General features: G+C 56.9%; 4 protein-coding genes across 16 annotated transcripts in view; 1 reads left to right on the top strand and 3 right to left on the bottom strand.

The window, feature by feature from the left end:
- RCCD1 (RCC1 domain containing 1) overlaps window positions 1–6,159 on the top strand; it is an 8,926-nt gene extending 2,767 nt beyond the window's left edge. For both annotated transcript variants that reach the window (XM_031587969.2, XM_031587968.2), the window contains exons 6-7: window positions 25–54; window positions 169–6,159. In XM_031587969.2, coding sequence (XP_031443829.1) covers window positions 25–54; window positions 169–401 — 263 coding nt within the window. In that variant the 3' untranslated portion in view covers window positions 402–6,159. The remainder of the gene's footprint in view (window positions 1–24; window positions 55–168) is intronic.
- Window positions 533–7,322, bottom strand: PRC1 (protein regulator of cytokinesis 1). 3 transcript variants are annotated; one of them, XM_031587966.2, is made up of 14 exons: window positions 7,182–7,322; window positions 6,908–7,040; window positions 6,705–6,827; window positions 6,243–6,476; window positions 5,989–6,159; window positions 5,596–5,745; window positions 5,179–5,326; window positions 4,916–5,052; window positions 4,619–4,714; window positions 4,310–4,456; window positions 3,908–4,009; window positions 3,454–3,564; window positions 2,900–3,085; window positions 533–1,647 (listed from the first exon to the last, which is right to left on the bottom strand). In XM_031587966.2, exons 1-14 carry the CDS (start codon window positions 7,190–7,192, stop codon window positions 1,570–1,572), a joined length of 1,827 nt encoding a protein of 608 aa, XP_031443826.1. In that variant the 5' UTR covers window positions 7,193–7,322; the 3' UTR covers window positions 533–1,569. The 3 variants fall into 3 exon arrangements, with proteins under 3 accessions (XP_031443826.1, XP_031443825.1, XP_031443827.1); XM_031587965.2 differs by having other exon boundaries at window positions 534–1,647; window positions 3,899–4,009; XM_031587967.2 differs by having other exon boundaries at window positions 535–1,647; window positions 2,977–3,085; window positions 3,899–4,009.
- On the bottom strand, window positions 7,261–14,928 carry LOC116225523 (vacuolar protein sorting-associated protein 33B-like). Of its 7 annotated transcripts, none has more exons than XM_090149218.1 (26): window positions 14,592–14,831; window positions 14,418–14,473; window positions 14,168–14,311; window positions 13,583–13,993; window positions 13,391–13,471; window positions 13,256–13,314; window positions 13,118–13,167; window positions 12,708–12,775; window positions 12,458–12,503; window positions 12,123–12,217; window positions 11,650–11,754; window positions 11,342–11,438; window positions 11,174–11,251; window positions 10,559–10,632; window positions 10,130–10,216; window positions 9,957–10,047; window positions 9,665–9,739; window positions 9,289–9,353; window positions 9,163–9,217; window positions 9,040–9,086; window positions 8,712–8,844; window positions 8,444–8,517; window positions 8,072–8,173; window positions 7,884–7,959; window positions 7,695–7,811; window positions 7,476–7,624 (listed from the first exon to the last, which is right to left on the bottom strand). In XM_090149218.1, exons 1-26 carry the CDS (start codon window positions 14,701–14,703, stop codon window positions 7,545–7,547), a joined length of 2,478 nt encoding a protein of 825 aa, XP_090005344.1. In that variant the 5' UTR covers window positions 14,704–14,831; the 3' UTR covers window positions 7,476–7,544. The 7 variants fall into 7 exon arrangements, with proteins under 7 accessions (XP_090005341.1, XP_090005342.1, XP_090005345.1 ...); XM_090149217.1 differs by having other exon boundaries at window positions 13,256–13,317; window positions 14,592–14,830; XM_090149215.1 differs by having other exon boundaries at window positions 7,261–7,811; window positions 13,256–13,317; window positions 14,592–14,832.
- Window positions 14,912–26,917, bottom strand: TTLL13 (tubulin tyrosine ligase like 13). Of its 4 annotated transcripts, none has more exons than XM_031587962.2 (16): window positions 26,766–26,917; window positions 26,248–26,288; window positions 24,730–24,848; window positions 24,071–24,201; window positions 23,001–23,157; window positions 22,600–22,743; window positions 21,438–21,523; window positions 21,070–21,295; window positions 20,275–20,459; window positions 19,154–19,342; window positions 18,533–18,716; window positions 18,024–18,221; window positions 16,130–16,484; window positions 15,697–15,900; window positions 15,118–15,219; window positions 14,912–15,048 (listed from the first exon to the last, which is right to left on the bottom strand). In XM_031587962.2, the coding sequence occupies exons 1-15, from the start codon at window positions 26,915–26,917 to the stop codon at window positions 15,143–15,145; spliced, it is 2,448 nt and encodes an 815-aa protein (XP_031443822.2). In that variant the 3' UTR covers window positions 14,912–15,048; window positions 15,118–15,142. The 4 variants fall into 4 exon arrangements, with proteins under 4 accessions (XP_031443822.2, XP_090005351.1, XP_031443824.2 ...); XM_090149225.1 differs by having other exon boundaries at window positions 26,174–26,288; window positions 26,766–26,869; XM_031587964.2 differs by lacking the exon at window positions 22,600–22,743.
- Between the last annotated feature and the right edge of the window lie 11 nt (window positions 26,918–26,928).

The following is a 26,928-nucleotide window of genomic DNA, read 5'->3' as shown; positions in this document are numbered from 1 at the left end:
CTGATGGCACTGTCCTGATTGCAGGAGGCGGAGAGTTGTACACGTGGGGCTGGGGTAAGCGCTGCCTTTGGTTTCATTACTTTATTGCTTATATAGGGGTTGGTTTGGGGTGCTGTCCCAGGGGTGCATCCCCCCACCAGGCCCCAGCGTGCACTGCTCTGTCCGCAGGTAAATACGGGCAGCTCGGGCACGGGGACCGTGCCAGCTGTGACCACCCACGGCGTGTGGAGCAGCTCTGGGCTGAGGGGCTGTGGGCACAGGAGGTGGTGTGTGGGCCCTGGAACACCTATGTCTGCGTCCTGCAGCAGGGAGGGGCGCGGGGCTCCCACCCGCCCAGCACAGCCCTGCAAGCTGGGACTAAGCTTGGGAGCTGCCAGGGGGAGCTCAGCCCCCATCCCTGACCTCAGTGCTGGGGTGGTGCTGCTGCCTATTGCAGCCCAGGCTGGAGAGGCGCTGCTGCTGAAGATGACGCAGAATGAACATATTTATTAAATCTTATTTGTTTGTAACAGCGGCAGTAGTGCTTCATGGTGCTTACAAAGGATGGCTCCTGTCTAGCCCGGACCCTAGAGTGCCAAGAGGGGAGGGGGAAGTGCCCAGCCCTCACTCTGCCCCCTCTGTGGCTCTGAGAACAGAGATTTTGGTCATCCCAACAAACACACGAACAGCAGTGGCTATATATACAGATAAGCATTATTCTCATATAACAGTATATACAGTTACAGAGTAAGGAGATAGAACTTCGGCTGTAAGTAACAGCAGGTGGGGGGCTGTAGTGATAACAAGGTGCAAATTAGTCATGATCAAGGACCGAGCTAAGAAAGGTGCAAACTACCAACCAGCATGTTTTACTGCTGAATACAGCTGGAGCAGAACAGGGGAAGGGACAGCACTGGAGGCTGTTGGCTTTGGTCCTACCACAGCTCAAGTAGCTTCTGGGACTGTGCCTCCAGCCCTGACCTGCCCAGGTTTCAGGAAGGGCAGAGGATGCAGGGAAGCAGTGTGATGAGCTCTAGGAGCACAGGGCAGTTGCAGGACACAGGTGCCTACACTGCCTTGTGAGGAGAGATGATATGCTGGGGCCAGGCTGCAGGCTCGTGTGAGTGCAAGGGAAATCTCAGCTAAAGCAAGCCTTGGCTGAAACACAGCTGAGGTGATGGTGACAGAGGAAGGCCCTGGGAGACAATAATAGCTACAGGCACTGGGGGCAGGGGGGAGAAAAAGTTATCTGTGCTTGGTCCTGTCTGTCCCAGAGCACTCAGCAAGGCAGAGCCCTGCGCCCTCATACCACCACCCCACCAGGCTGCAGCACCCACTGCTACACTACCTCCACAGTCTTTAAATCTTAAATCTTTAATCACAAATATCTGCAAGAGTTCCCCAAATAAAAACAAAATTTTAAAAGTGTCCCTTTCAGCTGCTGCCCTCGCAGGTGGGAACCCCCCACACTGCAGAGCCAGGCTGGCAGGGGTGCTCACTAAAAGTTAAACTGAGAGCAGCGGCCCCTGGGGCCAGAAGCTGCCAGAACAATGACTCACTACGACTACAACTGGAGCCCAAGGCAGCACCTCAGCAGAAGGCATTGGTGGTGGTGGAGTTGAGGATGCGGGAGCTGGTATCACACCTGGAGGCCTTTGAGAGTTCACGCTGTGGATACAAGAAGCAGAGAGAGGGATGAGGGGTGGGAAAGGGCAGCTGTGCCAAGGGCCATGGAGACAAAGCTGCTGCTTGTTTGTTTGAGAAGACAAAGCCCTCTGCCCTCTTGCTTTAGGAGACAGGAGGATTTGCTCTCAGTAGCTGGGAGAACTGGGAGCATCCCAGAAGCAGTGGTACATAGTGCTGCCCAAAGAGCTCCAGGTGAGGAGATGGACTCCTCCCTCCTGCAGCTGGCAGCACACAGTGCTGGTCTTGGGCAGCTCTCAGCTCCAACCACGTGTCCCTTAGCTGCAGGGAGGGGAAGCAGGAGCACAGGCAGGGGTGGGCACAGACAGCAGCATGCAGCTACAGAAGGGAGCTCTGCAGGACCCTGCCTCTGCCCAGCAGGAGCAGCACACATGCATGGGAGCAGGGCTTGATGTCAGGGCAGCTCCAGCACTTGCTCAGCTGCCATGGGGAGCGATGCTTACATCTGTACGAAGCAGACGAGGTTAGTGCTTGGACATGAAAGCCTGAAGGGCAGAGGCCTCTAGGCAGCAAAGCTCCATCCTACAGCAGAGATCATCTACCTCTGTGGCCCTGGGAGCCTCTGCTCACCCAGCACACCTCATGCCCACAGAACAAATTGCACAGGGATCCCTCCCCATGGGCTGAGAGCACAGCACATGCACTGATGAAGCCACGCAGGCTGCAGGAAAAGGCTCCCACCCTCCCTTCTTTCAGTTAACTGTTAGTACAGTGGCAGAGTGCTGCTGCTGCCAGCTACCCAGGCCTCTGAGCTGGAATGGGGCACGCCCTCCATGACGCATTGCTTCAAACCACACGGAGGTTCTTTGCTAAGCAGCTGGGAGCAGACCCAGGTCTGGAGGATGGCTGCATTACTACAGCAGGGCAATGCAGGAGGCCTGGCACAACGGGACCGTGTCAAAGGCACGGCTTTGCTCCTGCAGGGGGCAGGCGGGAGCCAGGCATCACCGTCCTCCTGTAAATATCAGATCCCCACTGGGCTGCTCAGGGCCTGCACACGATGGAGCAGTGCTTGGCCTCGGTCACCAAACTTCAATTGAAACTCCTGTCACGGAGTCAGCAGCTGGTGCCGTGGGTGCTGGCAGGAGCAGCCGCTCTGCGCAGAGCAGAGGTTGGGCTGTGCACAGCGGTGGCCCTGCGGTGCTCTGTGAGGAGCAGGAAGCACAGCCCGGGTGCAGCCCAGTGAGGGGAGGCACGTTCAGAAGAGGTGAATTACCGCAAACTCAGAATAGGTGCTGGCAACAGAATTAACGCTGTGGTTACGCTGGGCAGGGGCTGCGGGGCTGCACCCACCGCTCAGGGTGGTTCCGTTCAGCTGTGACAGGTTCTCCTTGTTCCACTCCCTGTGTCCGGGCCGGGGGGGCTTCGCAGCCACGCAGATGGGGGTCCGCACCTGGCCAAGCTGTGGAGCAGGAGGCAGATGTGTGAGCTGAGGGCAGTGCAGCAGTGCAGGACTTGTGGCTGCTGTCCTGCACTTCAAGCTCCTAAAGTCCTGCATTTTAGGTCTAAGGCCCAGAAACACCAGAAATCTGGGTTGGAGGAAGATTTCCTGCATGCTACCATTCTCCTTTTAATTTGGGCAGTATTGATCCCCAAACATCGTACCAGCAGTATGGCTGTCCAGCAGAGCAGCCACCAACAGAGCAGCCTCTGTAGCCCAGGAGGTGGGAGCTGAGTGCAACCTGGCCTGGCAGTGTCATACAGCAGTGTGACACAGCAGGGCTGCACCAACCCACCCTGTGAGCAGGGATGCTCCATAAAGCCTCTCACCTTCCCTCCAGAGGGTGGTAGCCGAGACGTTGGTGAATGGAAGAGAGTTGCCCCAAAAGCTGAACGAATGGTGCTGTTGGGAGTGGCAGTGGAGAGGGAAGTGCCATTGAGCTGGAGGAAAACAGAGCATACAGAATGTGGGGAGGAAACTAGGGGATGCTCCACACCAGGAAAACCACGGTAGAAGCACTGGCTCCAGTGCAGGGCAACAGTTCCCATCGTCCCCACAGAGAACAGAGGTGCCCACAGCCCCCTCCCTGTACCCATTTACAGTATAAGATTCTTTTATGCTGCTGCTGCTGCAATAAGCCTGGGCCCTTCTGGCATCACTGTGAGGCTAAGTCAGAGGGAGGGCTCTAAACATCACTATTCTCACAGCACTTGCCTAGCTCAAGCCCTGGTAGGGTCTCAGCTAAGCACTCCATGCCCAACACAGACAGTTTACCTTCCTTACTTTGCCAGGCGTGTGGGGACCAAGCACTCGGCGCTTGATAGGAGTCCTTGGGGTGCTCCCATACATCATCTCTGTCTCAATCTGGCGGCTTTTCTTCAGGTGCTGTTTGAAAGATCTACACTCATTAGTCTGAGCAGAGGAGCAGCACGCAGCTGGCTGCACAGCGCCACAGAACTTCTACTTCAATGCTCAGTGCCAGGGGAAGGACAGGTGCAAACACTATAGGTCTGCAGCTGCTGGGGCTCAACACAGATGCAGGCAGCCACCTGCCCTGCTGTTTGAAGAAGGTGACCACACACAGAGCCAGAAAAGAGCACGAAGAGCCCCTCTGCCCTAGGGAGCTGGCAACTGCTCTCCCTATCAACAGCCAGGCCAGGATAGCACATTCAGCTCTGTACTCACCCGCTCCTGTTTCTCCTTCTCTTTCTCCATGTGATACAGCTGCCACTGCTCTGTCACATACTCCATGAACTGCTGTCCCTTCACCAGGAAAGGCTCCTCACGCTCCTGCTCCCAGGCCTGGATCCTGCTCTCCAGCTCCTCCTGCAGCTGCTCAGGACAGGAGGGCAGTGTAGGAGCTGTCATCCTGGACGTGGGCAGCTCCCTGCCCAGAGACAGCCCTGGCTGGAGCTCCAAGTGCTGTGCTTCTCCCTGGTCAGTGTTACATGTGCCTATTCAGGACTACAGCTTCTTCTCCAGGTCTGTACCCACCTTGGAAAGAGTCTTCTGCAGTTTTACTCGCTGCTTCTCTTCTTTCAGCAGGCTCCCCCCGCGGTTGGAGAAGCGGCTGGGGTCAGCTGTTTTCCTCTAGCACAGAAAAGTCAGGAGATAATGAGATGGGGCCCAGCCTCACTGCCCAGCACTCCCATGGGCCCTGGAGGAAGTCACCTTAGTGGTGCAACACCTGCACAAGCTCTGCATCTTGGGTCACACTGGCGCTCCAGGCACAGCATCCCATTCCCTCACCAACCCCTATGCACAGCCCAGAGATGTAGCACTACCCAATACCTCCAGTTCCAGAAACAGCTTCCAGTTCTCCTCCCATTTCTGAACAGCCTCAAACAGCTCCTTGTGTGTTCTGTAGTAGCTTTTCACCTTCTCCACCTCAATATCATGGAGCTGGAGCAAGGCCTCTGTATAATCCTCTGGAGAGACAAAGCAGCACGCTCAGGAAGCAGCCAGGATCCCCGCGCCACTCAGCAGCCCTTTTTGGCAGCAGGCCTGCTGCAGCTCCCTCAAGGGAGTCAGTTACAGGAAGAGCCACCACCCACCATCGTAATAGGGACTGAAGGCGTCCCTCTGCTCCTGGCTGTAGAAGCATTTGTCCCAGTATTCAGCCAGCTCTGCGCGGATCGCCTGAACCACGGACTTCATGTTCTGCAGCTTCAGCTCCTCCAGACGGCCTACTTCCAGCTTCAACTGCCAACACAACCACAGCACAGACTCAGAAAAGAAAAAGCATAGAAGAGCAGAACGCAATTCAACTTCTGCATAAGCCATCTCTGGGCAAGCCAACCACCAGCACCAACTCCCAGCTTTCACAGAGCTTGAAGGCAGGATTTAGTCTGCTCACATTATGCCTGACTGCTGGAAGCTGCTCTTCCACTCCAGATGAGCAAACAAGTGTGAAACCCAGAGCTGCCCCACCCTTTCCCTCCCACTGCCAAATGGCATCAGATGGTTCTTACAGCTTCCCTGGTTTTCGCTTTGGATCCAGTCATGTGCACTGCAAAAGACTGTCTCTCCTCCTCAGGTACCTGCAGCCTTTCCCAAAGCTCAGTGATTCTGGAGCGCAGCTCTGCACACATGGCTTCATTCAGTGCCCGCCGTGCTTCCAGCTGCAGAGGGAAAGTGTGAGTTCAGCACTGCCACAGCCTGGCGCTGAGGGATGCAAGGAGGCTGCTCACAGACTGCAGCTGTCACACCCCTCTCTCATCCCCCAACATTTCCAAGCAAAAGCTTCTAGAAGTGCATGCTAACACAAGGGCTTGCTACAGACAGAACAACCTTTACGGCGTGCTGCCAGGCAGCCTCTGCAGTGCCGTTAGTCACGGCAGGGCCAGCTCAGTGTGCCAACGTACCTGCTGCAGCAGGCTCTGGAGGTTAGCGATGTTATCTGTGGACAAACAGAAGGCCTCCTCATCCTCACACACCACGTCCCGCTCGAAGCTGGTGTCAGGGCTGTGCTCCAGCTCCGCCATGCAGAGGACGACCTGCCGCTTGATGCTGACAAATTCTTCTTGCCTTCGCTCCTGGAGGTGAGGAGCCCCATGAAGACCCAGTGGGCACCTTCCAACCCCCCCCATCCCCGGAGGTCCGGGCCCCTCCTGCTCACCTTCTCAGCGCTGAGGGAGGCCACGTGCCGTCGGTAGCGGTCAAGCTCGTCCAGGCTGGGCACGGCGCTATCATCAATGCTGAAGAGGGACACGCAGAGAATGTCACACAGGTTCTTGTCCTGTTCCTGCAGGGCCTTCAATTCCTGCTTCCTATCTTTCTTCTGCTTCAACAACATCGCCACGCGGGTATGTAAATCCTTCACCATCTGTAGGATGGTACTCCCCTCCTCTGTCTAAAAGAAGACAGGGACCAGGGTCTGTTCTCCGTGATGCTTTTTGGAAATCCTTAGGCACAGAGCCGGGACGCAGCTCCAGAGCCCAGCAGGGCAGCCCTGGGCCCCAGGCACAGCACCGCTTCCCGCCGGCCACCTCACAGCCCCCACCCACGCCGGGGGGGGGCAGAAAGCCTTTGGCTCGGCCCAGCTTCGGCGGGGGAGGCTGCGGAGAGCCGCGTCCCTCACCTGGAAGGGCTCCGCCTGCAGCTCCGCGCAGAGGCCGTCGAGCTCCTTTCGGTACGCGGCGACGCTCCTCAGCAGCTGCTCCTTCAGGTGCTCCTCCTCCGCCACCATCATGTCCAGGAGGTTCTGCGGCACGGCGCGGCTCGCTCAGGGCACGCCGGTGCCGATGCCGCCGCCGCCCCCCCCCGGCCCAGCGCCCCGCTCACCTTGATGTGCTTCTTCACCGCACCGGTGCGCTCCAGCCGCAGCTCCTCGGGGATGCCGATCTCCTCCCAGATGTCCCGCAGCGCCGACAACGCGCGGTTCAGGCACGACACGGCCTCGGCCGCCAGCACTTCGCTGCGGGCAGCGGGTCTGAGCGGCACGGCAGCCCCGGGCCCACCGCCCCCCCGGCTCCCGCGCCCCAGCGCCGCTCCTGGCCCCTCCTCGCGGCCCCCGGCCCCGGCCCGGCCCGGCCCGGCCCCGGCCCCGGCCCCGCACCTCTTCCTCATGGCTCCGCTCTGCGCCGCCACCGCCTCCCGTCCGGGGCCGCCGATTCAAACTCGCCTCCCGGCGGCGCTCATTGGCCGAAGCGCCGCGGCGGGTCCCGCCCACAACCGTCGCTCGGGTCCCGCCCCAAGCCGGGAGCCAGCCAATGGCAGCGAAAAGCCTTCGGGATTTCTGCCCAATCGCAAGCGAGAATGGCTACGCGAAGCGGCTCTGAGCACCGCTCCGTCGCGCTGCGCACGCGCGGACTTCGACGCGGATCACGTGACCCGGAAACGTGCGCGTCGCTCAGCTTTGAATGACGCCAAACGGCGCGGCGGCGTTTATTGAGCAGAACGGCGCGCCCGCGGCCCGGCGTCACGCCTTGGCTTCGGCCATGGCCTCCATCATGCGGGCGCTGCTGGTGATGGCGGTGGTCAGGAAGATGAACCTGCAGCCTAGGGACGGCACAGCGCCTCGTGCTCGGCGCCCGCGGGGCCGCGCCGCCCCCCCAGCGCCCCGTCCTACCTCGCTCCTTGCCCAGGAAGCGGAGAGCGGCGATCTCCGAGAAGGTGCAGCCCCCCAGGAACAGCGCCAGGACGACGCGCTGCGCGTCCCCGCCCGCGCCCTCCTCCGGCGCGCCGTCTGCGGGGCACGGAGGCTGGCACGCGCCGACCCCCGGCACCGCCCCCGCCCCCCGCCCGGCCCCCGCCCTACCGGCCATCGCAAACTCGTTGCCGTTCAGCAGCCGCACCGCCTCCTCCAGGCCCTGCCAGCCCCGGCGCTCCAGCACCTGCAGGGCAGGGCAGGCTCGGACCGGGCCGTGCAGAGAAGGCGGCGCCGCAGCCCCTGCGGGGCGGACGAGGCGGTGCTCTGCTCGGGGAAGAGCGCGTGGGAGGGCTCACCTGCTCGATGATCTTGCAGCTCAGGGGAGTGTAGGCCCCGCTGAAAACGTACGCCATGTCCCGGGGCATTTTCAGGTTGTACTCGCCGTCCACCCGCGGGATCTGCAGGGAAGCGCTGCTTGATACTGACAGCAGAGGCGCAGCTGGGCTGGGCTCTGCGTCGGGCTGAGTCCCAGCAGGGCCAGCAGCAGGGACTGCCCTGCAGCAGGGTCAGAGCAGCCGTGGCTGGCAAGGCAGGCTGGAGCACCAGCAGCAGCCCAGCTCCCGTGCACTGCGTGTGCCTGGCTGGCAGCTGAGGGCGTAGAGCCTTTGGGGTCAGGCACAGGCTGGGCACAACTCTTCTGCCAGCCCAGCAGCCCCCAGAGGACGTACCAAGCTCAGCTTCTTGCTTATGGCTCGGAAGTTGCTCTTCTTGGCCAAGGAATTAAATGCATCTGTGATTTTTCCTGGAAAACAAGACAAGAAATGACTGAGTCTTTGGATGCATCACAGTGACTGCACACCATAAGCCGGGCTGAGGCACCGCTGGAAGAGATGGAGCAGCAGTAAAAGCTGTGGGGCCATCCCACGTGCCTCTTAGCACTGCAGTGCCCTGTGCTGCGCTGTCCTGCCCTGGGGTTCCTGCAGTGCAGGCTCTCACCTGCCGCTCGGTCCGTCACCAGCCTGCTGACTCTGCTCTCCATTGCTGTCAGGGTCTCTCCAGCTGCCTGCTCAGTCAGCAGTCCGATGTGCTTGAGGTTGTGGAAGGTCAGCAAGTGTTCAGGCCCATAGCTCTGAGGAAGGGAGTGGGCAGATCAGCACAAAGTCATGCATGACATCAGTGTGACACTTTCTTGAGGACACGCAGGAGCCCAGCAGGCTATTTCAGGTAACTCAGTCAGGCAGGGGCAGGCAGAGAGGTCAGCCCCTGCTCTGACAGCCCCATGCCCTGACGAACACTGCAGCCAGTGCCCCAGGCACACGCTCACCTGCAGGTACTGGGTCTTCAGGGAACGGTAGTCTTTGGGGATGAGACCTGTGGGGATGCCGTGGTGAGCTGAGTGCACAGCACCCAGTGCTGACATCCGCTGAGCTCCTAGACTCCCCCTCACCATTCTCCGTGATGGACAGCAGGCACATCAGGCGCAAGCTCTCAATAGGGGACACCTGCATTGCAGTGGGTGCCGTGAGCAGGCTGCCAGCCCATGTACAGCCCCGCAGTGCGGTACAGCTCTTACCTGCCGGTCAATGTGCTCCTCGATGAAGCTGGTGCTCTCACGGATGTCAAAGCCCTCCAGCAGAGCTGTGGCGGGGGGGAGAGGCAGTCACTTCTCCCATCCCCGGGGCTCCCATCAGCTAGCTGAGGTAGAATCTGGTCTCAGCCTCCCCACTGAGCCTCGGGGAAAGGGGAAGGCTTGCAGTACTGGGCTGCCTGCCTTACCACGTGTCAGCCCTGTGGGGACCTCACAACCCACCCCAGCATGAAGGGTCTGGAGGGAACACCCAGCTTGTGAGGCAGCCCAGATCTGGGGCAATGAGGCTGGCATCGGAGCAAAGGTGGAAGACCCAAAGCTAGGATGGGGAGCAACAACAGGCATGGGGAATGGCCCTCACCATGTTCAACCTTGATCATCTCCTGGAAGTCCTGCTTGGTTTTCTTTTTCATGATGGACTCACAGGCACCTATGTCTGTACAGCCAAGAGAGTTTTCTACTTTGGAGCTGTAACAGGCTCCGCATGCAGTCCCACTGTAGGCCTGTGCATGCAACAACACCCTCTGTTGCCCTGCCCACAGCTCAGATTCCTCCTAGGGAATACCAGGCCCTGCAACCCCCCTGCTTCCCTAGGGCTCAGGCACCCACTGCAGCAGCTGGGGCCTCCTGCTCCTTGCTGCCCCAGCACCTACGCAGACTCAACAGGCGATGCTCTTGTTTTAGTCCCTTCAGTTCCTGGGAGACAAAGTTCTTCATCTGCTTGATGTCCATGCCCTGGCGGCGCTGTGGAAGTGAGAGCATCCAGGGAGTGACCCAGCTGTGGAGGGATGATGCTGGGGAGCCCTCAGCATGAGGCTATACTCACATCATACTGCGCCTGCAGGTTGCGTGACTTCTGGCTCAGGAAGCCAAACACACTGGAGAAGTGTTCGTTCCGAATCTGGCTGAAGATCTGCAGAAAGCACCGCAGCACCAGAGCTAATTGTTCCCCAAAGCTCAGGCCAGGTCAGCACAGCCCAACCAGGAGCCAGGTTTGCCATGACCAACAGTGAGAAGAGGCTGCACTCCACCAGTGAGGCTGCTGCCCCCCAGGCACGACTCAGCTCTGCCTGCAGGGGTGGTGCTGACAACAGAGGTCAGGCTGTGCCCACAGACTTTGCTTCTCCATCTCCACACGCAGCCCATCACAGCCAAAGCCTCCAGACCCAACAGTGCCCAGTCAATTTTTGATCAGCCTCCCCCCAGTGCCCCACACAGCACCAGAAAGGCCTGCTACCACATAAGCAGGACTCACTTTGTCCTGGGCATTGAGCAGCACCTTAATGCTCTTGTCAGAAGAGGTGACTTCTGGCCCAAAATCCACACTCCCTACAGAGAAAGATGAAAAGTTGCAGAATCATAGCACGAATCTCAAAACAACAGAATAGTCTGAGTTGGAAAGGACCTTAAAGGCCTTGTTACAAACCCCCTGCCATAGGCAGACCAGGCTGCCCAAAGTCCCATCCAGATTTCTAAGTGCTTCTAAGGATGGGGCATCCACAGCCTTTCTAGGCAGCCTGTGCCAGGACCTCACTGCCCTCAGAGACAAGAATTCCTTCCTAATGTCTAATCTAAATCTACTCTCTAAGTTTAAAGCTCCTACCCTGTGTTCCATCACTACATGCTCTTTTAAAAGATCTCCCTCTTTCTTACAAGCCCCTTTCACACACTGCAAAGCTGCAATAAGGTCTCCCCAAAACTGCTTTGCCTCAGCACTAGTGACGTCTCTGCAGAGATAGGTAATACTTGCTCTGATGCTTCTTCAGACAGATCTGCCCTCATGTGTGGTCTTTAGCACCATCCCACACCAGGTCCAAGCACAAACCTCAGGAGAGCCTCATGTCACCACATCACTGACCCCCCCACTTACCACACTTGATACGGAAGGTGTCATCCACCAGCCCCTCGTACACCACCTGCGAGCACAGCGCTGTGACGTAGTCTGTGTCTGCAATGAGGACACATCTGCTGCCCAAGCAGTTTCCCCCTGCCAGGCCCAGTCCTGCTGCCTCTCACTTCAGCTGGTGCCAGCCCTTACCTCTGTCCATGAGGAAGATGTTCCCAATCTCTGGCTTTCTACCCTGCCCATCACTCTCGCTCTCCTCCTCCAGATCTCGCCACAGCTCATAGCTCATCTGCAAGGAAGAAACTGTGCCAGTGTCTGTGACAGGGCTCACCAAGAGCTGCAGTACACAGCAGGGACTGGGTGCCAGCACAGTCCCCAGCCATGTGTGGGTGCTGCTGCAATTTCCCCTGTGCAGCCTCAGCTCAGGCACAGGAAACAGAGCACTCCCACCAACCTTCGTTCCAGAGGTGAGAGCACAGCATAAGCCCTGCCGTACCTACCTTGGCACACCTCCCAATCCCATAGGCCCTGCTGAATGGCCCATACAGGGAGTTCAGCAGCTGCAGGGCTCGAGCAACTGAGTTGATCCAGCGGTGATCTCCCTCCTGCAGGGAGCACAACAGCATTAGGATCTGTGCATTCTGCGCAGGCTGGACTGGAAATAACTGTGTGCATCGGGGGCCTCAATCAGATGCAAAGCAGGGCTGAGGGTCCGTGGGCTCGGTCCCACTCCACACACATAGGAACAAGCTTGATGCCCAGTGCTGCTCAGGAGGAGCCACCACAGCATGTCCAAGTGGCTGCCCCAGGCAAAATCTTTCCCAAGACAGCAGGCAGCATCCTGCAGTGAGGACTGGGAGGACTGAGCAGGACATTAGCTTCCTGAACAAAGCCCTCCTAGCCTAGGCCTAGAGACAAGTGACAGAAGAGCTGCCATCTCACAGGCAGCACCTAGCAGACCATCCCTACTGACCAAGAAATAGTCCCGGAAAAACTCAGGCAGCTCCATACTGATGATATCTTCATCCAGGGGAAGCAAGTAGAAGGACCACTCATCACAGGTGACATCTGAGTGTGGGACAGGAAAAGGCAACAGTCATCCACCCTCAGCAAAAACAGCCCCAGGAATCCCAGCAACTCCTCATGCAGAGGAGGAAAACAGAGATGGGTCCTCTCCAAGGGGACTCATTCTTTTCTCTACCCAAGCAGGGGCAGAACCACTGCTCCTCCAGGAGATCCCGGTACTGGAGTTCAGTGGTGGTCAGAGTGCTGTGAGGGAACAGTGTTGGGTACCACAGACCTACTCACCGCCAAAGACTCCCTCTTCCTCCAACACCATCTCACAGGCATAGAACTGCAAAACAAGAAAAGATCCTCAGTCACGCTCCACCACAGGCAGGAAAAGAGCTCCCTGTAGTAGACAGGACTATCTTCTCAGACACCATAACACTTGACTTCAGTGAAACAGCTCTGGTTAAGAAACAACTTCCAATTGGGACAGGAGGGGCAGGAAGTGTGAGGGTCAGACCAGGCCACAAGGGGTAGAAGCAGCACTGACCTTCTGGGGGCTGAAGATGATCTTGTATTTCCGGCTCCTCCCTGACATCTTGTCAGCATTGACAATGTCTGCAAACAACATGTGCGCAGACCTCATAAACACCGCTTGCCACCCTGAACTGCCACAACTTGTCCAATAGGATAAGGTGGGGGGCACTGCTCCTCACAGCACCCAAGGCAGAAAGAAGAACCTGGGAACAGGGACATTTTCCAGCCCAGGAATAGTGGCCTACAGGGGTTGGAAGGTACTGGCAGTGCAAAGTTGCAGTCAGTGCAGCATGAGACGACCCACACACCACATCCTGACCTTCCCAGAGTGCCTGCAGAGCACAGAGCTGAGGGATCGTGAACCAGCGACAGGGGATTGTGAACCCATGACAGGCTGCAGGCAGCTGCCCGCCAGGCTCTCACCTGCAATGTACCGCATCGTCCTGACCCGCGGCCGCACGAGGAAGCAGAGCCTGGGAACGGGGCGACAGGGTGTGAGAGCTGCCACCCGAGCTCCCGCGGGCACAGGGAGGTACATCCCGAGCAGAGGGCAGCACTCACTGATCGCTGGTGCTGGGGGCCGGCCGGTTCTCCACCCTGTACAGCTTGTCCACCTCGTGCTGCTGCGGGGCGAGGCGCGGGGCTGTCAGCGGGCGGTGCCGGCACGCCCGGGCCCGACCCCAGGCCCCGCGATACCTTCAGGACGGAGACGTTGGCGATGCGGTCTAGGGGGCTCATCAGGTCGGGCTCGATGAACAGGTCCTTCCTGCCGGGCAGCTGCGGGCGGTCGGGCGGCGTGGGGCGGCGCCGGGAAACCCCGCGCCCCGCGCCCCATCCCCGCGCCGACCCCCGGGGCCGCTCCCGGCCCTCTCCAGCGCCCGCCCGCACCTGCTCCAGCAAGTAGATGAGCTGGTCCCGCGCCAGCCGCTTCAGGATACCGAAGTCGGGCGGCTCGGGCGCGTCACGCCGGGCGGTGGAAGCCATAGCGGAGCCGTCGTGCGGCCCGGAACGCCGCCGCGAGGCCGCGGTTCCGCCGGAACCCACAGGAACCACAGGAATTGGCGCGCCGGAAGCACCAACAGTCACGTGACCCCGCGCCGGAAGCGCCCGCAGCAACCAGGAAGGAGACGTGAGACGGCACCCGCCGCATTTATTGCCCCGTTCCCGGCCCCAGCGCCACGCCGCGCTCCTCCAGCAGCCGCCGCAGCGCCGCCTCCAGCGGCGGGCTCGTCCCGCGCAGGCCGGCCACCACTTCCGCCGCCCACCGGAAGTACTCCTGCACGCGCTCCTCCGACCACCCTGCGGGGACACGCGCGGCGCGTCACTTCCGGCGCCGGGCCCGCGGGGGGCGGGGCCAGGCCGAGCGCCGGTCGCACCTTTGGGCGCGCGGCGCTGCAGGTCCCGCAGGTTGTGCAGTTTGTCCGCCAGTTTCACCAGCTTGGCCCGCGGGCTGCTGCCCGCCGCCCGCTCCACCTGCAGCCGCTTCCGCTCCGCCTTCGGCAGCGCTTTGTCGTCCGTCAGCTCCTCCACCACGCGCCGCACCTCGGGTCCGAAGCGCTCCTCGATCTCGGGCAGCGTCGTGTCCGTGTCCTCCACCGTGTCGTGCAGCAGCGCGGCCTGCGGGGCCCGGGGGGGCCGTCAGGGGGGGTCGGTCGGGGGGGGTCGGGGGGCGGTCAGGGCCGGCCGGGCGGCGTCGCCACCGCGGCCCCGGGCGGAGCGGTACCTGCAGCACCACGACGTCCGTGACGCCCGCCTCGTGCGACAGGATCCGCGCCACGCCTGGAACAGATACCGGGAGACACCGGGAGGGGAGGGGGGGGGTCGGGAGGGTTAGAGCGGCACCGGGGGCTCTGCAGGGTTCACGAGAAGGGCAGTGGGACGGGAGCGGCCGCCGCACCGATGGGGTGATTGATGTACGGGGTGCCCTCGGGGTCCTTCCGCCGCTGCTCCCTGTGTTTCCAGGCCGCGAAGTCCGCCGCCTCCAGCAACCGCGCCGCATCTGAACCCATGGTCGTAGTGCGGGCTGCGCCGGCGCGCCGGGGAGTACGCAAACGCCAGGAGCGGGCGGAGCCGAGCCCCGTTCAACAGTTTATTGCAGCCCGCCCAGCCCTCGCGGCAGGCGGTACAGCAGCGAGCCGTCTGGGGCGCGCACCTCCGTGCCGGCGGGCGGACCGGGACCCGGGTTCGGGCGCTGCGGGGCTGCGCGCAGCGCTCGCGCGTCCTGGCGCAGGCGGCGGTGCGGCGGGAGGCGGCTCCGGCTCCGCAGCACCCGGCGCACCACGTCGGGGCTGACGCCGAAGCCCTCGGCCAGGCGCTCCGGCGGCCACTCTTCGGGCAGTTCCTGCCGCAGGAACCTGCGGGTGCAGCGCGGTCACCGCCTACCGCTCCGTCCCGCCTCGCCCCGCCCGGACCCGGCCGCTCACCGCATCTGCTCCATCGCCTCCCAGGTCAGCGTCCGCTCGGGGGCGCCGCGCTCCCCGCCCAGCTCCCGCCGCAGCCGCGCCGCCTTCCGCCGCCTCCGTGCCCTGCGGGGGAGAGAAACGCGTGAGCACCCCGGTCCTCCCGGCCGCGGACTCGGCCCCGCCGTCCCGTACCTCTCGGCCTCATCTAGCGCCGCGTTCGGCGGCTCCGGGTCCCCGCGCCACGTTGCCGCCGCCCGCCGCGGGGATGCGGCCAGCAGCGCACCGACCCGCAGCCCGCACCGCACCAGCGCCGCCATGGCCCGAGGGGGGCGGGGCGGGGGCGGCCCCGGGGCGGGGGAAGCGCGGGAGGCACGGCGGGGTCTGGGCACGGCGTGCCGCCCCCGGCACGTGGGGCTGCAGGCTCCGCCGCCGCCGACAGCCAGCGGTTCGGAGTCCTGAGGGAAGGGACAACTGCGGCGTAAAGGCAGAGCCTCGCCATCCCGCAGGACCCCAGGGCCAGAGCGAGGGCGCTCGGATGGAGCGCGCCCTCCGGCAGCCGTGCTGCAGGGAGCGGTGCCCGGGGGGGCCGGAGCCCCTTACCTGTGCTGCTCACGTCGCGGAAATTCACGGCGCTGGCGCAGCGCGTGGCACGTGTGTGCAGCACCAGGGCGGCAGAGGCTACGAGGAGCCGCTGTGCCGTCACACCGCTGAAGCTGCCATCGCCCATTGCCTTGCCTGCACGGGCCGGGCATCCCAACGAAGCACGGTGAGCGCTGCCTGCGCAGAGCGGCCGCCCGACGACACCTGCAGGAGCACAGACAGAGGTGTGGGTGCCCGCACAGCTGCAGCCAGCTGTTCTTTGTGGGCCGCTCGGCCCTGGGGCACCTGCACAGCCCTCCCCAACCGTGGAACAGCTCCATCCAACCCCCCTGCTTCTCCCACCCCAGCGCATCAGAACTTCCATGTCTGCCCATGATGGTTCTGCACGCAAAGCACAAAAAGGCAGAACCAAAGTGAGATAATGCACACTCACATCCTTCCGCCTTGGCTGCAGAGAGCTGCCAGGCACTCATCGGCCTTCCCCTGGTTTTAGTGAAGGGCTGGGTAGCTGCTGTTGGCTCTGCAGCCCGTCTCCACGAGTAGCCCCTGTTCCGGGGCTGGGTGCTGCACTGCACTGTGTGCTGTTCTCGGAAAGGGATGCTCTGCCCTCGAACCAAGAGAGTGCCCAGGGCAGGGTGCTGGCCAGCCAGCAGCTGTGCCCTGGTGCTGTGCCTATGAGCAGACGGCTGTCCTGAGGGCCACACGGTGCCTCTTGGGAACGAGAGGGGGATGATGCTCATCAAGGGGGCAGGCTGCCGTGCCTGCAGTGTGTTCCAAAGAAACTGCGTCTGGAAGGAGAGAAAGCGGTTGTAGCTTAGCTCTGGAGACCCTTGATGAAAGACAGGAAGGAAAAGTCTTCCCTGCCGGTGCTCACTACACATCTCCCCGCATTTCCTCTCCTAAGCACACCTCAGTCTTAGATTCAAATCATCTAGGTGGACTGTGTCTGATCTGCCTGCAGCAGAGCTCAGAGACTCTCATGCACTGCCCATAACATTGCCCTGAGCTGCAGCAGGGTTTGTGGAAAGAAATGCCACAGCTTTGTGGGGAGACTTCAATGATGAAGGATCTGACCCAGCCCTGTATAGTCCTTTGCTTCTGAAAAGATCTGCCCAGAGGTTGGGTGGAACTTGTGGTTTCAAGTTCTGCTTTGCTTTGTTTGGGAGCATAAAAGGCAGCTACCATCAGTTCTTACAGATCAAATCACATCTTACGCTTGTTTTGTTAAATTAAAGGGACCATTTCCAATTTGCTGTAAGGTACTAGAATACTCCTGCATCCCATATAATTCCTGCAACTCTGGTATCTGGAGTTTGTCAGCATCCTTGCAAGGTGTGCTGCCCTTCCAAGCAGGAGTGGAAGGCCTTTATGGAAGCAGATGGTGCCATTGGGAGAGGACCTTGCAAGGCTTTTCACCAATTGCCAGTCAAGAATTAGCACTTTCTCCACCTATCAGATGCCAGCCACCATCAGTTCTGTTACAGCCCTTACAGCCCACTGGAGTCCAGTGGTGACAGATTGCTGGCTTTCTCCTCATCTGATTTTAGAACACTGGCACCTGTGGCCAGGTTTGGGAACTGTAGGCAAGCAAATCCAGTTCCAAATTTTCCCTGGGCATAAAACCCTGCACAGCCCAGGTTTCTTCAGCTGTGCACCTTGAAATAACCCAGGACATGACAGTGGCAAAGCCAAGGGCTTATACTACAGCAAGCTCTTGCAGAGTGAACAAGACTGTCAAGGGGAAGCCCCACACCAAGGACTGAGCTCTGATGTGTTTCCAGCACATGCGCTGTCAGGAAATGCATAGTGGGCTCTTCACCTTTCATGGGTGGGGGCTGTGTAACATAGAAGGCGGGGGGGTTAGGAAGAGGCATTGCTTGCAGTGCAGAATTCACTGAGAGATATTTTTAGGTATTTCCAAACTGCCATTCAGACCTTGTTTGCTGTTTGTGCTACTTTACCATGCTCCTAGCACTTCAGTGCTCATAGCTCATGAGAACTCCTACTCAGGAATTAATCTGATTTAGACAGGAGAATCACGTTATGGCCCTGAAGAAGCAGGCCATGCTATGCTGCATGTGGGGGACAGTGAAAGGCAGTATTATCAGACTGTCTTTTGGAATAGGAATGAGAGGGACCTTCTGAGGAAAGGTGCCCAGGGGTTCTATGTGAGTGATTGGCATGCCCCCAGCGTACCCTTTTAGAAAGAGAAAAAGACCCAAGGACCCAGACGGCACGTTGGATCTCTTTTAAATGAGCCACATCCTCCCACAAATGATGGTCTCTTGTGATGGCCTCGTAGAATGATCTGGGCAATCTTCAGTTACCTGGATCTTGGAGGTAACAGTGCAGGGTCTGTGGTTGTCAGATGATCTCTCAGTTGTGGGAAGCACTTGGGAGAGCTGATCTGCAATGCCCAGGCCTTGGATAAGGTTCTTACGCCTTGCAAGAGCATTCACTCTTTTCTTCTCTTCATTTTCCAGAATATCCTGAGGCTGCATGGAGTCATACTGCACATGCTCTATCTTAGGAAAGAAACACCCGAGTTACAGCAAAGTTGAAACTACAGAAATAGGCAAGAAATACAAAACTACAAACTGCTCTGAACCCTACAGAGAATTACAGACCTCAGGGTGGAATAGGATGAAAATCCCTATGGTTGGCACAGCAGCAAAGGGCAGCACTGGTGCTTACAGGTGCCTCCTGGCACAAGCTATCAGCCCCCCCAGGACTTCACAGAGGGGCTTCATCTCCTTAGGAGATGGCCCAGTACTGTTCCTAGAGCCATGGATTGCCTTTTATACTCCATGGATGAGCACGGACGAAAACAAGGTACCTTTTTATCCCACATCTTTGTGCTTCTGTAGGTGAAGTGGGTTGCAGAAGCTGAGGTTTTGTTATGGATCGTGGATTTGTCTGTGGCTGACTCTCCCTGCAGCCCTTCCTTCCTCTCTTTTTTCTTCTTGCTGTTAACAGCTTCTAACTTTTCTTTCTTCATGCGAATTTCTTCCAGTTGTTGCCTGCCACAGAAGAGTTGTCTTGGTCACTGGTTCCATAAGAGGCATAATAGCAAAACACTGCAAAGACTTCAGTCTGAGAACATTTTACTGCAGTCAAGTACTGTAGTGAATAGACCATAAAGGAAGCATGCCAAGAAATGAGGGAGGAGTGCTTTTAAGAGAGCCTCTCACTGCTGTAAGAAATGCCCATGAATTAGTCTGTGCCTGCCAGAAGGGGGAGAAAAGTGGAGGACGTTTCAACATGTGCCTCCAGATTCTAAAAGTCAATGGAATACTGCTTTTGCCTCTCAAAGTTACGTGCTACAGAAGTTGCTTTGCCATGGCAACATAGTACAAGCAGACTCTCTTGTATCCAGTTCTCCACAACTTCCTTACTTCCCTTAAACAACAGACTTACTCCCAGGAAAGGGTCACAAGGAAGCAGTGTCTGAATGTACCTGGTACACTCCTCTCGTGCTTTGGATGATGCAGTCTCCTTGAAGAGGGAGCTGCTCTGCTTGAAAAATGGCTCATACTTGTCAGTTCCACACGCTGGGTAAATGCGCCGGTAGCTGCCCAGGTGAGAGTTCTCATAGTCCTCTGCCTCAGAGAGCCAGGCTGCCTGGCTGCTCTCTGACTCCTCATGTCTGCAAACCAGGAGAAAGCACAGAAAGCACAGGCAGGCAGGGAGCTGTGATGGGAGGCTCCAGGTATTTTACTGGGAAGCAATGGACATAACTAGATTTTTGCTCCTGTCTTTCCCTATCTGAGAGCCTGTTCCACAAATGTTCGCTGCTGGGAACCAACAATTCCCACTTCTTCATTCTCTACATGGAGAACGCTTGTGGAGCATTTTCAGATGTCTCCCCTGCTGCCAGGATCACACCCTGCCCCTCAGCCTTTTCACCCAACTGAGCTGGTTGCCAGAGAAGTTCAATTACAGTGTGCATGTTCAGGGAGTGTTTGCCACTCCACACTCAGCTGGGAGTTTTCCAGCCAGCAGGGAGCTTGGAGCAGTGGAGACAGCAGGGACATGAAGTGTATGGAGTAACAGGCTCAGCTTCTCCAGCCTGCAGTTTTCTCAGATTTCCTAATTGAAATGGGAGCTGGAGGCGGTTCCTGCCTTGCCCTGCGTAGCAGGAAAAGCCCGGGCAGCAGCCTCATCTAAAATGGCCTCGAGAGGCCGTGCAGATTAATAAATCATGAAAGGGCATGCAGACAAAGAAGGGTGGGAAAATGCTCAACCCTGGGAAAGGAATCCTGCTTTGGAGAAGAGCCCTGTGCCCCGGGGTGCTCCTGGTCCCTGAAGCAGTGCTATATCCTGTCCTGTGAGAGTCACTGTGAGACAAGGAATATACTGGCATAGCCTGACAGCACTGATGGACACGAGGACATGCAGCTCTATGGGAAAGCCCAGGGATCATAGCACAGGGATCAGTTCTGGACAGGCTCTTCCTGTCCAGAGTGCAGATGGCTTGGGTGAGCTCTGTCAGAGGCTGCACAGAGCCACGACTTCAGGTAGCGTAAGTGTCAGAGCCTGTCTTTTCCTCACCTGCAGCACTATTGGAAAGAGCAATACCTGGATACGTGAGGAGACCGATGAGCCTGGAGGAGTCGTTCCTTTGCCTGCTGTTTGTCTTCCTCCATCACTTTCCTTTTGTTACAGGCATGCACATTTATCAAGTTGATGGTGTCAAAGAGAAGAGCATCCTTCACCTCATGGTCCAGGTGAGAGTCTGTGGTGAAGCTGGGAGAGTGGTTCACCTGCCAAAACAAACAGCTCATCTAACCTGGCAACTCCCAGCACTCAGACTGTGCCCGCAGCAAGCTTGCTGGCCCCAGCCTGCCCCACTGCACACTTTCCATTGATCAAAGAATATCCTGTGTTGGAAGGGACCCACAAAGATTGAGTCCAACTGATGTTCTCCCCCATAACAGTGGTTGAAAGCAGGAGGGTGTGCACACCATCTGGTTCCGTCCTTCTATCCCTCCTGCAGTATGATGCTTATCCACATTGCAGGCTGTTCAGCCTCTGTGCCCCCACAGACTGCAAGAATAGAGCAGCTATCATAAATTCAGGATGCTGTTACAGATCAAGGAGCTCTGCGGTTCAGGAAACTCCCTGCTGTTAGAGAGGGTGTATAGGGAACAGGCTCTTAGATCTGGTGGATTAAGGTTGCTTAGCCTGCAGAAGGTTGTTTGGCCACTCGTATTCAAAACCCGTTTAATTCTGTGAGTGAGGTGGCCTAGTTTAATCAAATAAGTTCTGTTTAGCCCACCAGCCCTTGTTCTTGAGCTTCCTCCACACAAGCAAGCTTTCAACTATCTGCTACTTTCAGAGCTGCTTCAACACAGCAGGAAACTTCTTCCTTACCTCTAGTAGCCAAGGTTTCAGATTTCTGTCTAGCAAAATATCAAAACCCAGTATCTCAAAACAGGCACAGCTGGTAGTGTGGTTAGGAAAGCAGCTTTGGTAATTGTGCTTCACCACAGGGTGAGCTGAAATAAGAGTCTTTATAATTATATCTTCAATATCTTCCCAGAGTTTTGTTGTGTTGTAGCTGTTATCCATCATCCAGGCATTCAAGGTGGAAAGTTTCCTATGTGGAAGACAGGAGATGATAAGAGCTCACCTGTGATGTCACACTTCACCCCAAAAATGGTGGAAGTAAACCACTGTCCCCAGTGCAGCTTTCCTGCAGGATGTCACAAAGGCACTGTGGTACCTGGACAAGACTATACCTCTTACTGCCCATCGTGTCATCCTGGACAAAGTTTGCATTACGTTTGTTGATAGCATAATTGGTCAAATGCATGCAGATATCACCCTGAGAGAGGAACCACAAGAGACCTTCATTTACACTTAATTGCAGAGTATAAATAGAAACAACAGTTCCATTAGTACTTATCTAGCCACCAGCTTCACCCACTTTTACCTCCTCTCTGTAGCAGTGGTTTTCAGCTGGTGATTCTCTAACCAGAAGTTAGAGCTAACTGCTCTACTTGCTTCACGCCACTATCCTAATCTCTTGGGTAGAGCACAGGAGTCAGCTCCACAGACCCTATTCCAGTTGTAACCTCACCACTAAACAAGGGAAGAAGCTGCAGGAAGAAGCCCAGGGCAGAAGCTGCAGCACATTCCTGCAGATTCGTCCTCTTCCTTTACTCACGTGAAGCAGAAGCCTTCTCCAAGACATAAATGTGTTGGAGTGACAGAGAGCATGTAACTGTGCAGCTCTGGGAGAAGTGTATCTCACACTAGACTGTGACAAGAATGCCACAATCCAACACTAGATTCCATGTTCTTTAGGGATTTTATACACCACAAACCCCTACTTAGAAAGGGGCAGTGTCATGGTCTGTACCTTTTTCCTTTCTTTCCCATTTCCCCTCCTTGTCTCCTAGGCTGTTCCACTACCGCCAGGTAAGCCCCAGATCTCTGCCTGAAGTACAGGTGGACAAGGAATGGTACAGACCCAGGAACACTCACAGAGGCAAGAAGCAGTAGCAGTGTTGCCTAGAGACACTGTGGAGTCTCCATCTGTTCATTACCTAACTGGGTGAAACCTCGGAGAAATCAAATTTGAAATGATTGTTGGCCCAGTTTTGAGCAGAAGGCTGGACTTGGTTCCTCCAAATCAGACACCTCTAAGATTCTGTGATAATGTCACTAAAAAACCCAGATGTGGGACCTGGGAGTAGATGTACTTCAGACACTCCCAACATACTTTCTGTGTGGAGGAGGTGCAGAGGGAGGAGAGAGCAGGAAAAAAGAAAACCGAGTCCCATAAAACCTACCAGTCCCTGCCTTTTCAGGGTCTGGAATACCCCTAGGACAAATTAGGGACTAAAAGCTACAGACACTACATGAGTTTTTTGTAATCCTCCCCCTTTTTTTTTTTACCAGGTTTCTCCTTCTGGGATCGATGTACCTCATGGTGGCAAACCGGGCCAGACCCTCCTTGTAGACAAAAATCCTCAGTGGGTCACAAGATGTGACCAGCACATAGATACGCATGTCAAACTTAAAGCCATCAATAAGGAAAGGCTGTGAGGAAAAAGGCAGGAGCAAGCATGAGATAAGGGAACATTGCTGGGTGTGCTGCTGATTCCTCAAGGCCAGCTGCTCCACCTGCACTGCCTGCGCCACTTCCAGCAGCTCAGCAGTGAGGAGGAAGACAAGCTTTCGCTGTGCCCCTGACAGACTCAAGAAACATGGGGCAAAGGACATGAGGAGGAGGCAGGGTGCGGGAAGAGCTAGAAAGCTGCAGTCCTTCACCTGTGCTTCAGGACAGTCCCCATTACCTTAGAGATATACTGCTGACAGATCATATGCTCTCCATGTTTGATCTCTTCTGGATTACGTGTTATGAAGATACCTCGACCTTGGCAGCCGCTGTCTGGCTTGCAGATGAATGTTCTGTTCTTCCTCCTGCGCCGGTAGGCCTGAAAGTCTCCGTAGCTGTACAATGAAGGGGTGACTGTTACATGCTGCAGAAAATGAGCCCCTCATCTTCCTGGTAACATTTAGATATTCAAACTACTGTGCTAATAGACCTAAGTTCTGCAGTGGAGAAATAGTACAGCAATTCTGGGTTTACATCAGCTCTTATTTAGTCCTTGTGCAACCTGACAAAGCTCTTCTAGTTCCAGCTTTTTCTTGCGCACATCTCCACCTCTACCAGGAGTTCCATGGGAAACAGTCAGCACTATTTGTACAGAAGCCAGTGAGGATTTTGGCTCTGCTGCTGCAGAGGGATTGGGGAAAAATAAAACACTGCCTACAAAGGAGGGGGAGGTCACAAGTCCTTACATCCCCTTTTGTTCCAGCTCATCAGCAAATGGTCAGCAGGCTGCAGCCAGGATGCTCTATGCAGGGTGCAGAGGCTCACAAGCTGCACTCACGTATCACATTACGTGCTTGGTCTTCAAAAGCAGCTCCATTGGGAGTATGATGCCTTGAAGAGTCAAGCCCACATGCCAGTAAATTATCTGCTGTTGATGGAGGAACACTGTCTCTGTACTATAAGGAAATGAGGAGCCATACTGACCCTTCTTGCGTGAGTGGTGGGCACTGAACCCAGCCTGTGTGGGGAGAGAGCCTCTTGCTGCTCTGCATTTACCAGTGAGCTGCAGAGGAATGTTCCCAGAAACTCAGATGTTATGCTTCTCATCCTGCCCTTTGGCTTTCAGGGCGGGTCCCTCTTCCGAGATTCATCTCTTTGGCCACTAAGCACAGTAAACATTGTAGGGGATGTCATTCCACAGGAAATCTCAGAGACCATTCCCATCCAAGCCCTAGCTGTCAAGCACAGTGCTTCTCACTTCCTGATTTCATACCCCTATTCTCTGCTGCATTAATGTGTATCACTCACTCAGCTGGCAGGCTCCACGTACGGGGAAAAATATTGTACTCCTTGGGGAAGAGTTTGAGCATGCGGTTAAGGTTGCGGGCCAACAAATCCTTACGGCAGATCTCTATCATGCCAGGAAAATGGTTGATCTTCTGAAAGAGGTGCAGAAGAAAAACAGAGTCATCAATGATAATCTTTGAGGTCAAGGAAAGGCAGTGTATAGAGAAACAAACACACAGAACAGGAAGCCAGGTCAGTTGTTGCCTTGAACGCCTGCTGAAGGACAAGAGTACGCTAACTGCTTTATCTGACTTCACCAGTGTGATTTATCTGCTCATTCCATCTCAGCCCTGAAGCTCTGCCTTCCTACAATACTGCAGCTTCTGAAAGGGAGCAGCTTGTCAGCAAGAGTCATTTATTTCACTCTACATTAAAGGGGCTGGCAGCTTTCCAGTTCCCCACTGACTGTCAGACTGTTACTGATGGCATCACTACAGACACAACAGAAGCAGTGACTGATGAACCTGTGCACTCTGGGACCAATATAGAGATTGTGGGGAACAAGTGCTAATTTTAGACAAATCAGTTTTGTTCTGCAACACTTTGTTCCATTAACAGCTCTGTCTCATCCTCCTCTCCTGAGCTCTTCCTGCTGGGCACCCTTTTCACGGGGTATTTACCTGAAACCGTTTCATTTCCATGACACGTTCCAGAGAGACTGAATAGTCAGTCCAGTACACTGTCCAGTCCTCGTTTTCTCCCACTTCTTTCAGCCCGCAGCACAGTGCAGCGCGACGCACTATATGGAAGGAAGCACACGACAAAGGTCCAGGAAGAGGATACAAATACCAGGGACAGTTAAATCCCCAGAGTAAACAGGAGGGTGGGCAAAAACTCTTCAAGCTGCACTGCCAGCCTCAGGGGTGACAAGGTCTAAACAGGACCCTTCAGAAGACCTCAGAAACACAAACTCTATCCAGCTAAACTCAACACAGCCTCTGCCTGCAGGTATAGTGCAGGCTTGAATCCACCCTGCGTTTGATGCCACACAGCTAAATACAAGTCTTTGAAAGGTATTGGTTTCACCCTCAAAATCAAAGGCTAATTGGTAGCAGAATGCATGAGCTTTGGAGTGGAAGGTTGTTGCTGGAATGATTAGTGTTGGTGCCAATTCTGAATTTGCCCTCTTACACAGCTGGGGAGCTGATGAACAAACCTTGCTATGAAACAGAAGCAAGTTAGAAAACACAAGGGGCAGCTCTAAGTCAGAAGCCACTGTCTTTCCACACACCCACATCCAGGTGGCCAGAACTACCCAACGGCCCACAATGAGGCCATCTGGGGCCTCCTCCATCACAACCCTGCCACCATGCATTGGCTGTTGCCTTGTTGCTTATTCTGGACTGACCAGCACAGCCTAGCAGCACCACAAAGAGCGGCCCTGGGCACCAGAGCTCTGGAGGTGGGCATGAAACTATTCTGCTTCCTACGGAGCTCACATTGACACACCATGTTCTGTCGTGGATCCGCATCCACCTCCCATCACCAAAGTGCCTGAGCATGGCTGCAGGTGAAACACGTGTCGCTCTGAGTGAAAACAGCATTCCTCACACAGCTGACAAGGCTGTGACCTTTAGCAATGCAAACACGGTAGTAATGCTAGAGTAGTCATTAGCAAATTGACTAATAACATCCATCAAATTGTTCTTTTGAGAAATAGCTTGTGGCAGCAAAGAAGAGCGAGACAGGAGCCTGAAGCAGCTACCTAGAGCATGTCATTGGAAAGGAATATCAAAGATATCTCAGGTGCTGATCCAGCCTGCTGCACCACTGCTTCAACTTAAACTGTTTGTAGCTCTCACTTCATTTTCCCAAGCACAGGTACCAGTCCTTCACTGTAACTGCCTCTAGCCAGACCCTTCTCACCAACTTTAGCAGAAGTGTGACACATATAGGTACAGAGGGTGGTGAGGGCTTGCAGTGCTGCTGCGCAGCTTGGGTCTCTTTAAAGCACAAAGCTCCTCAGCCCAAAGTGTAGAACATTTGCAGGGATCCAAGTCGCTTACAAGCAGTAAGCACATAACACAGAGGTGACTCTGCAGTGGAAATCCAATACCAGCCCACCTCGCCAGCTGGACAGCCACCTGCACGGCTCGCTGCGGGCGGGCTCCATCCAAGGGGCCACATCCTGGACTTACCGCTCTCGTACTTGCAGCTGCTCAGGTTAATGGATGGGACGCTGGAATTGAAACAGACGACACAAGAGCTGCTCAGTAAGGCGACCAGTCCGAGGGGAGCGGGCACAAAGGAGACAACTGTCCTCCACCACACCCGCACACCGCACACAGCTAACTGCCAGGTCTGGCCGGTCAGCGCGGGCTACGAGGCGGACGGTCCCAGCCCCGCGCCGTTCCTTAGGAGGCCGCACGCGCTGGGGCGGTTCGCATTCCCGCAGGGGCTCCGACCCGCCCGCAGGATCCCAGCCCGAGGGCTGCAGGCCCGGACGCCCCAGGCACCCCGGGCCGCTCCGCCTGCGGACCCCGCAACAGACACAGGAACGCGGTGTGCACACAGACAGGCTTTATGTGCGCAGCACGGCCCGGGCAGCGCAGCTCTCGCCAGGCGGGCGGACGGACGAACGGACACACGGACGGACGCACGGACGGACGCAGGCCGAGGGCCGCGGGATCGGGCCGCCTCCCCCCGCCGCACTCGCCTGCACTTCCTCCGCTTCTTCCGCGGTCTCGGGCTGCAGGCGGCAGCTCCGGGCTCGTTCCCGGATGCAGCGGACCCGCTCAGAGCCGCCGCCCCCGAGCCGCCGCCGCCGCCTGCCTCCATGTCGCCGCTCGAGGCCGCCGCCGTTCCCATGGCGACGGGGC

The sequence above is a fragment of the Phasianus colchicus genome, chromosome 12 (assembly GCF_987193195.1).
Source record: "Phasianus colchicus chromosome 12, bPhaCol1.hap1.1, whole genome shotgun sequence".
NCBI lineage: Eukaryota > Metazoa > Chordata > Aves > Galliformes > Phasianidae > Phasianus > Phasianus colchicus.
This window is presented reverse-complemented; position numbering and strand designations above follow the sequence as displayed.

Bases quoted from the DNA above. Each gene is read 5' to 3' on its own strand.
- PRC1 (XM_031587965.2), bottom strand. The intron at 4,010-4,309 runs GTGAGTACAGAG...TCTTTCAAACAG, and splicing joins AGAAGGAGAAACAGGAGCGG to CACCTGAAGAAAAGCCGCCA. The intron at 3,086-3,453 runs GTGAGAGGCTTT...CCTGCTCCACAG, and splicing joins TACCACCCTCTGGAGGGAAG to CTTGGCCAGGTGCGGACCCC.
- LOC116225523 (XM_090149215.1), bottom strand. From the start codon at position 14,703: ATGGGTTCAGATGCGGCGCGGTTGCTGGAGGCGGCGGACTTCGCGGCC. The intron at 9,087-9,162 runs GTGAGGGGGAGT...GCATCCCCACAG, and splicing joins GCTGTCCATCACGGAGAATG to GTCTCATCCCCAAAGACTAC. The intron at 8,174-8,443 runs GTACGTCCTCTG...GCTTCCCTGCAG, and splicing joins TAAGCAAGAAGCTGAGCTTG to ATCCCGCGGGTGGACGGCGA.
- TTLL13 (XM_031587962.2), bottom strand. From the start codon at position 26,917: ATGGGAACGGCGGCGGCCTCGAGCGGCGACATGGAGGCAGGCGGCGGC. The intron at 24,849-26,247 runs GTAAGTCCAGGA...CCTTCCATATAG, and splicing joins CAGCTGCAAGTACGAGAGCG to TGCGTCGCGCTGCACTGTGC. The intron at 15,901-16,129 runs GTGAGTGTGCAT...GTGCTCCTGCAG, and splicing joins TGCAGCCAAGGCGGAAGGAT to GTGTCGTCGGGCGGCCGCTC.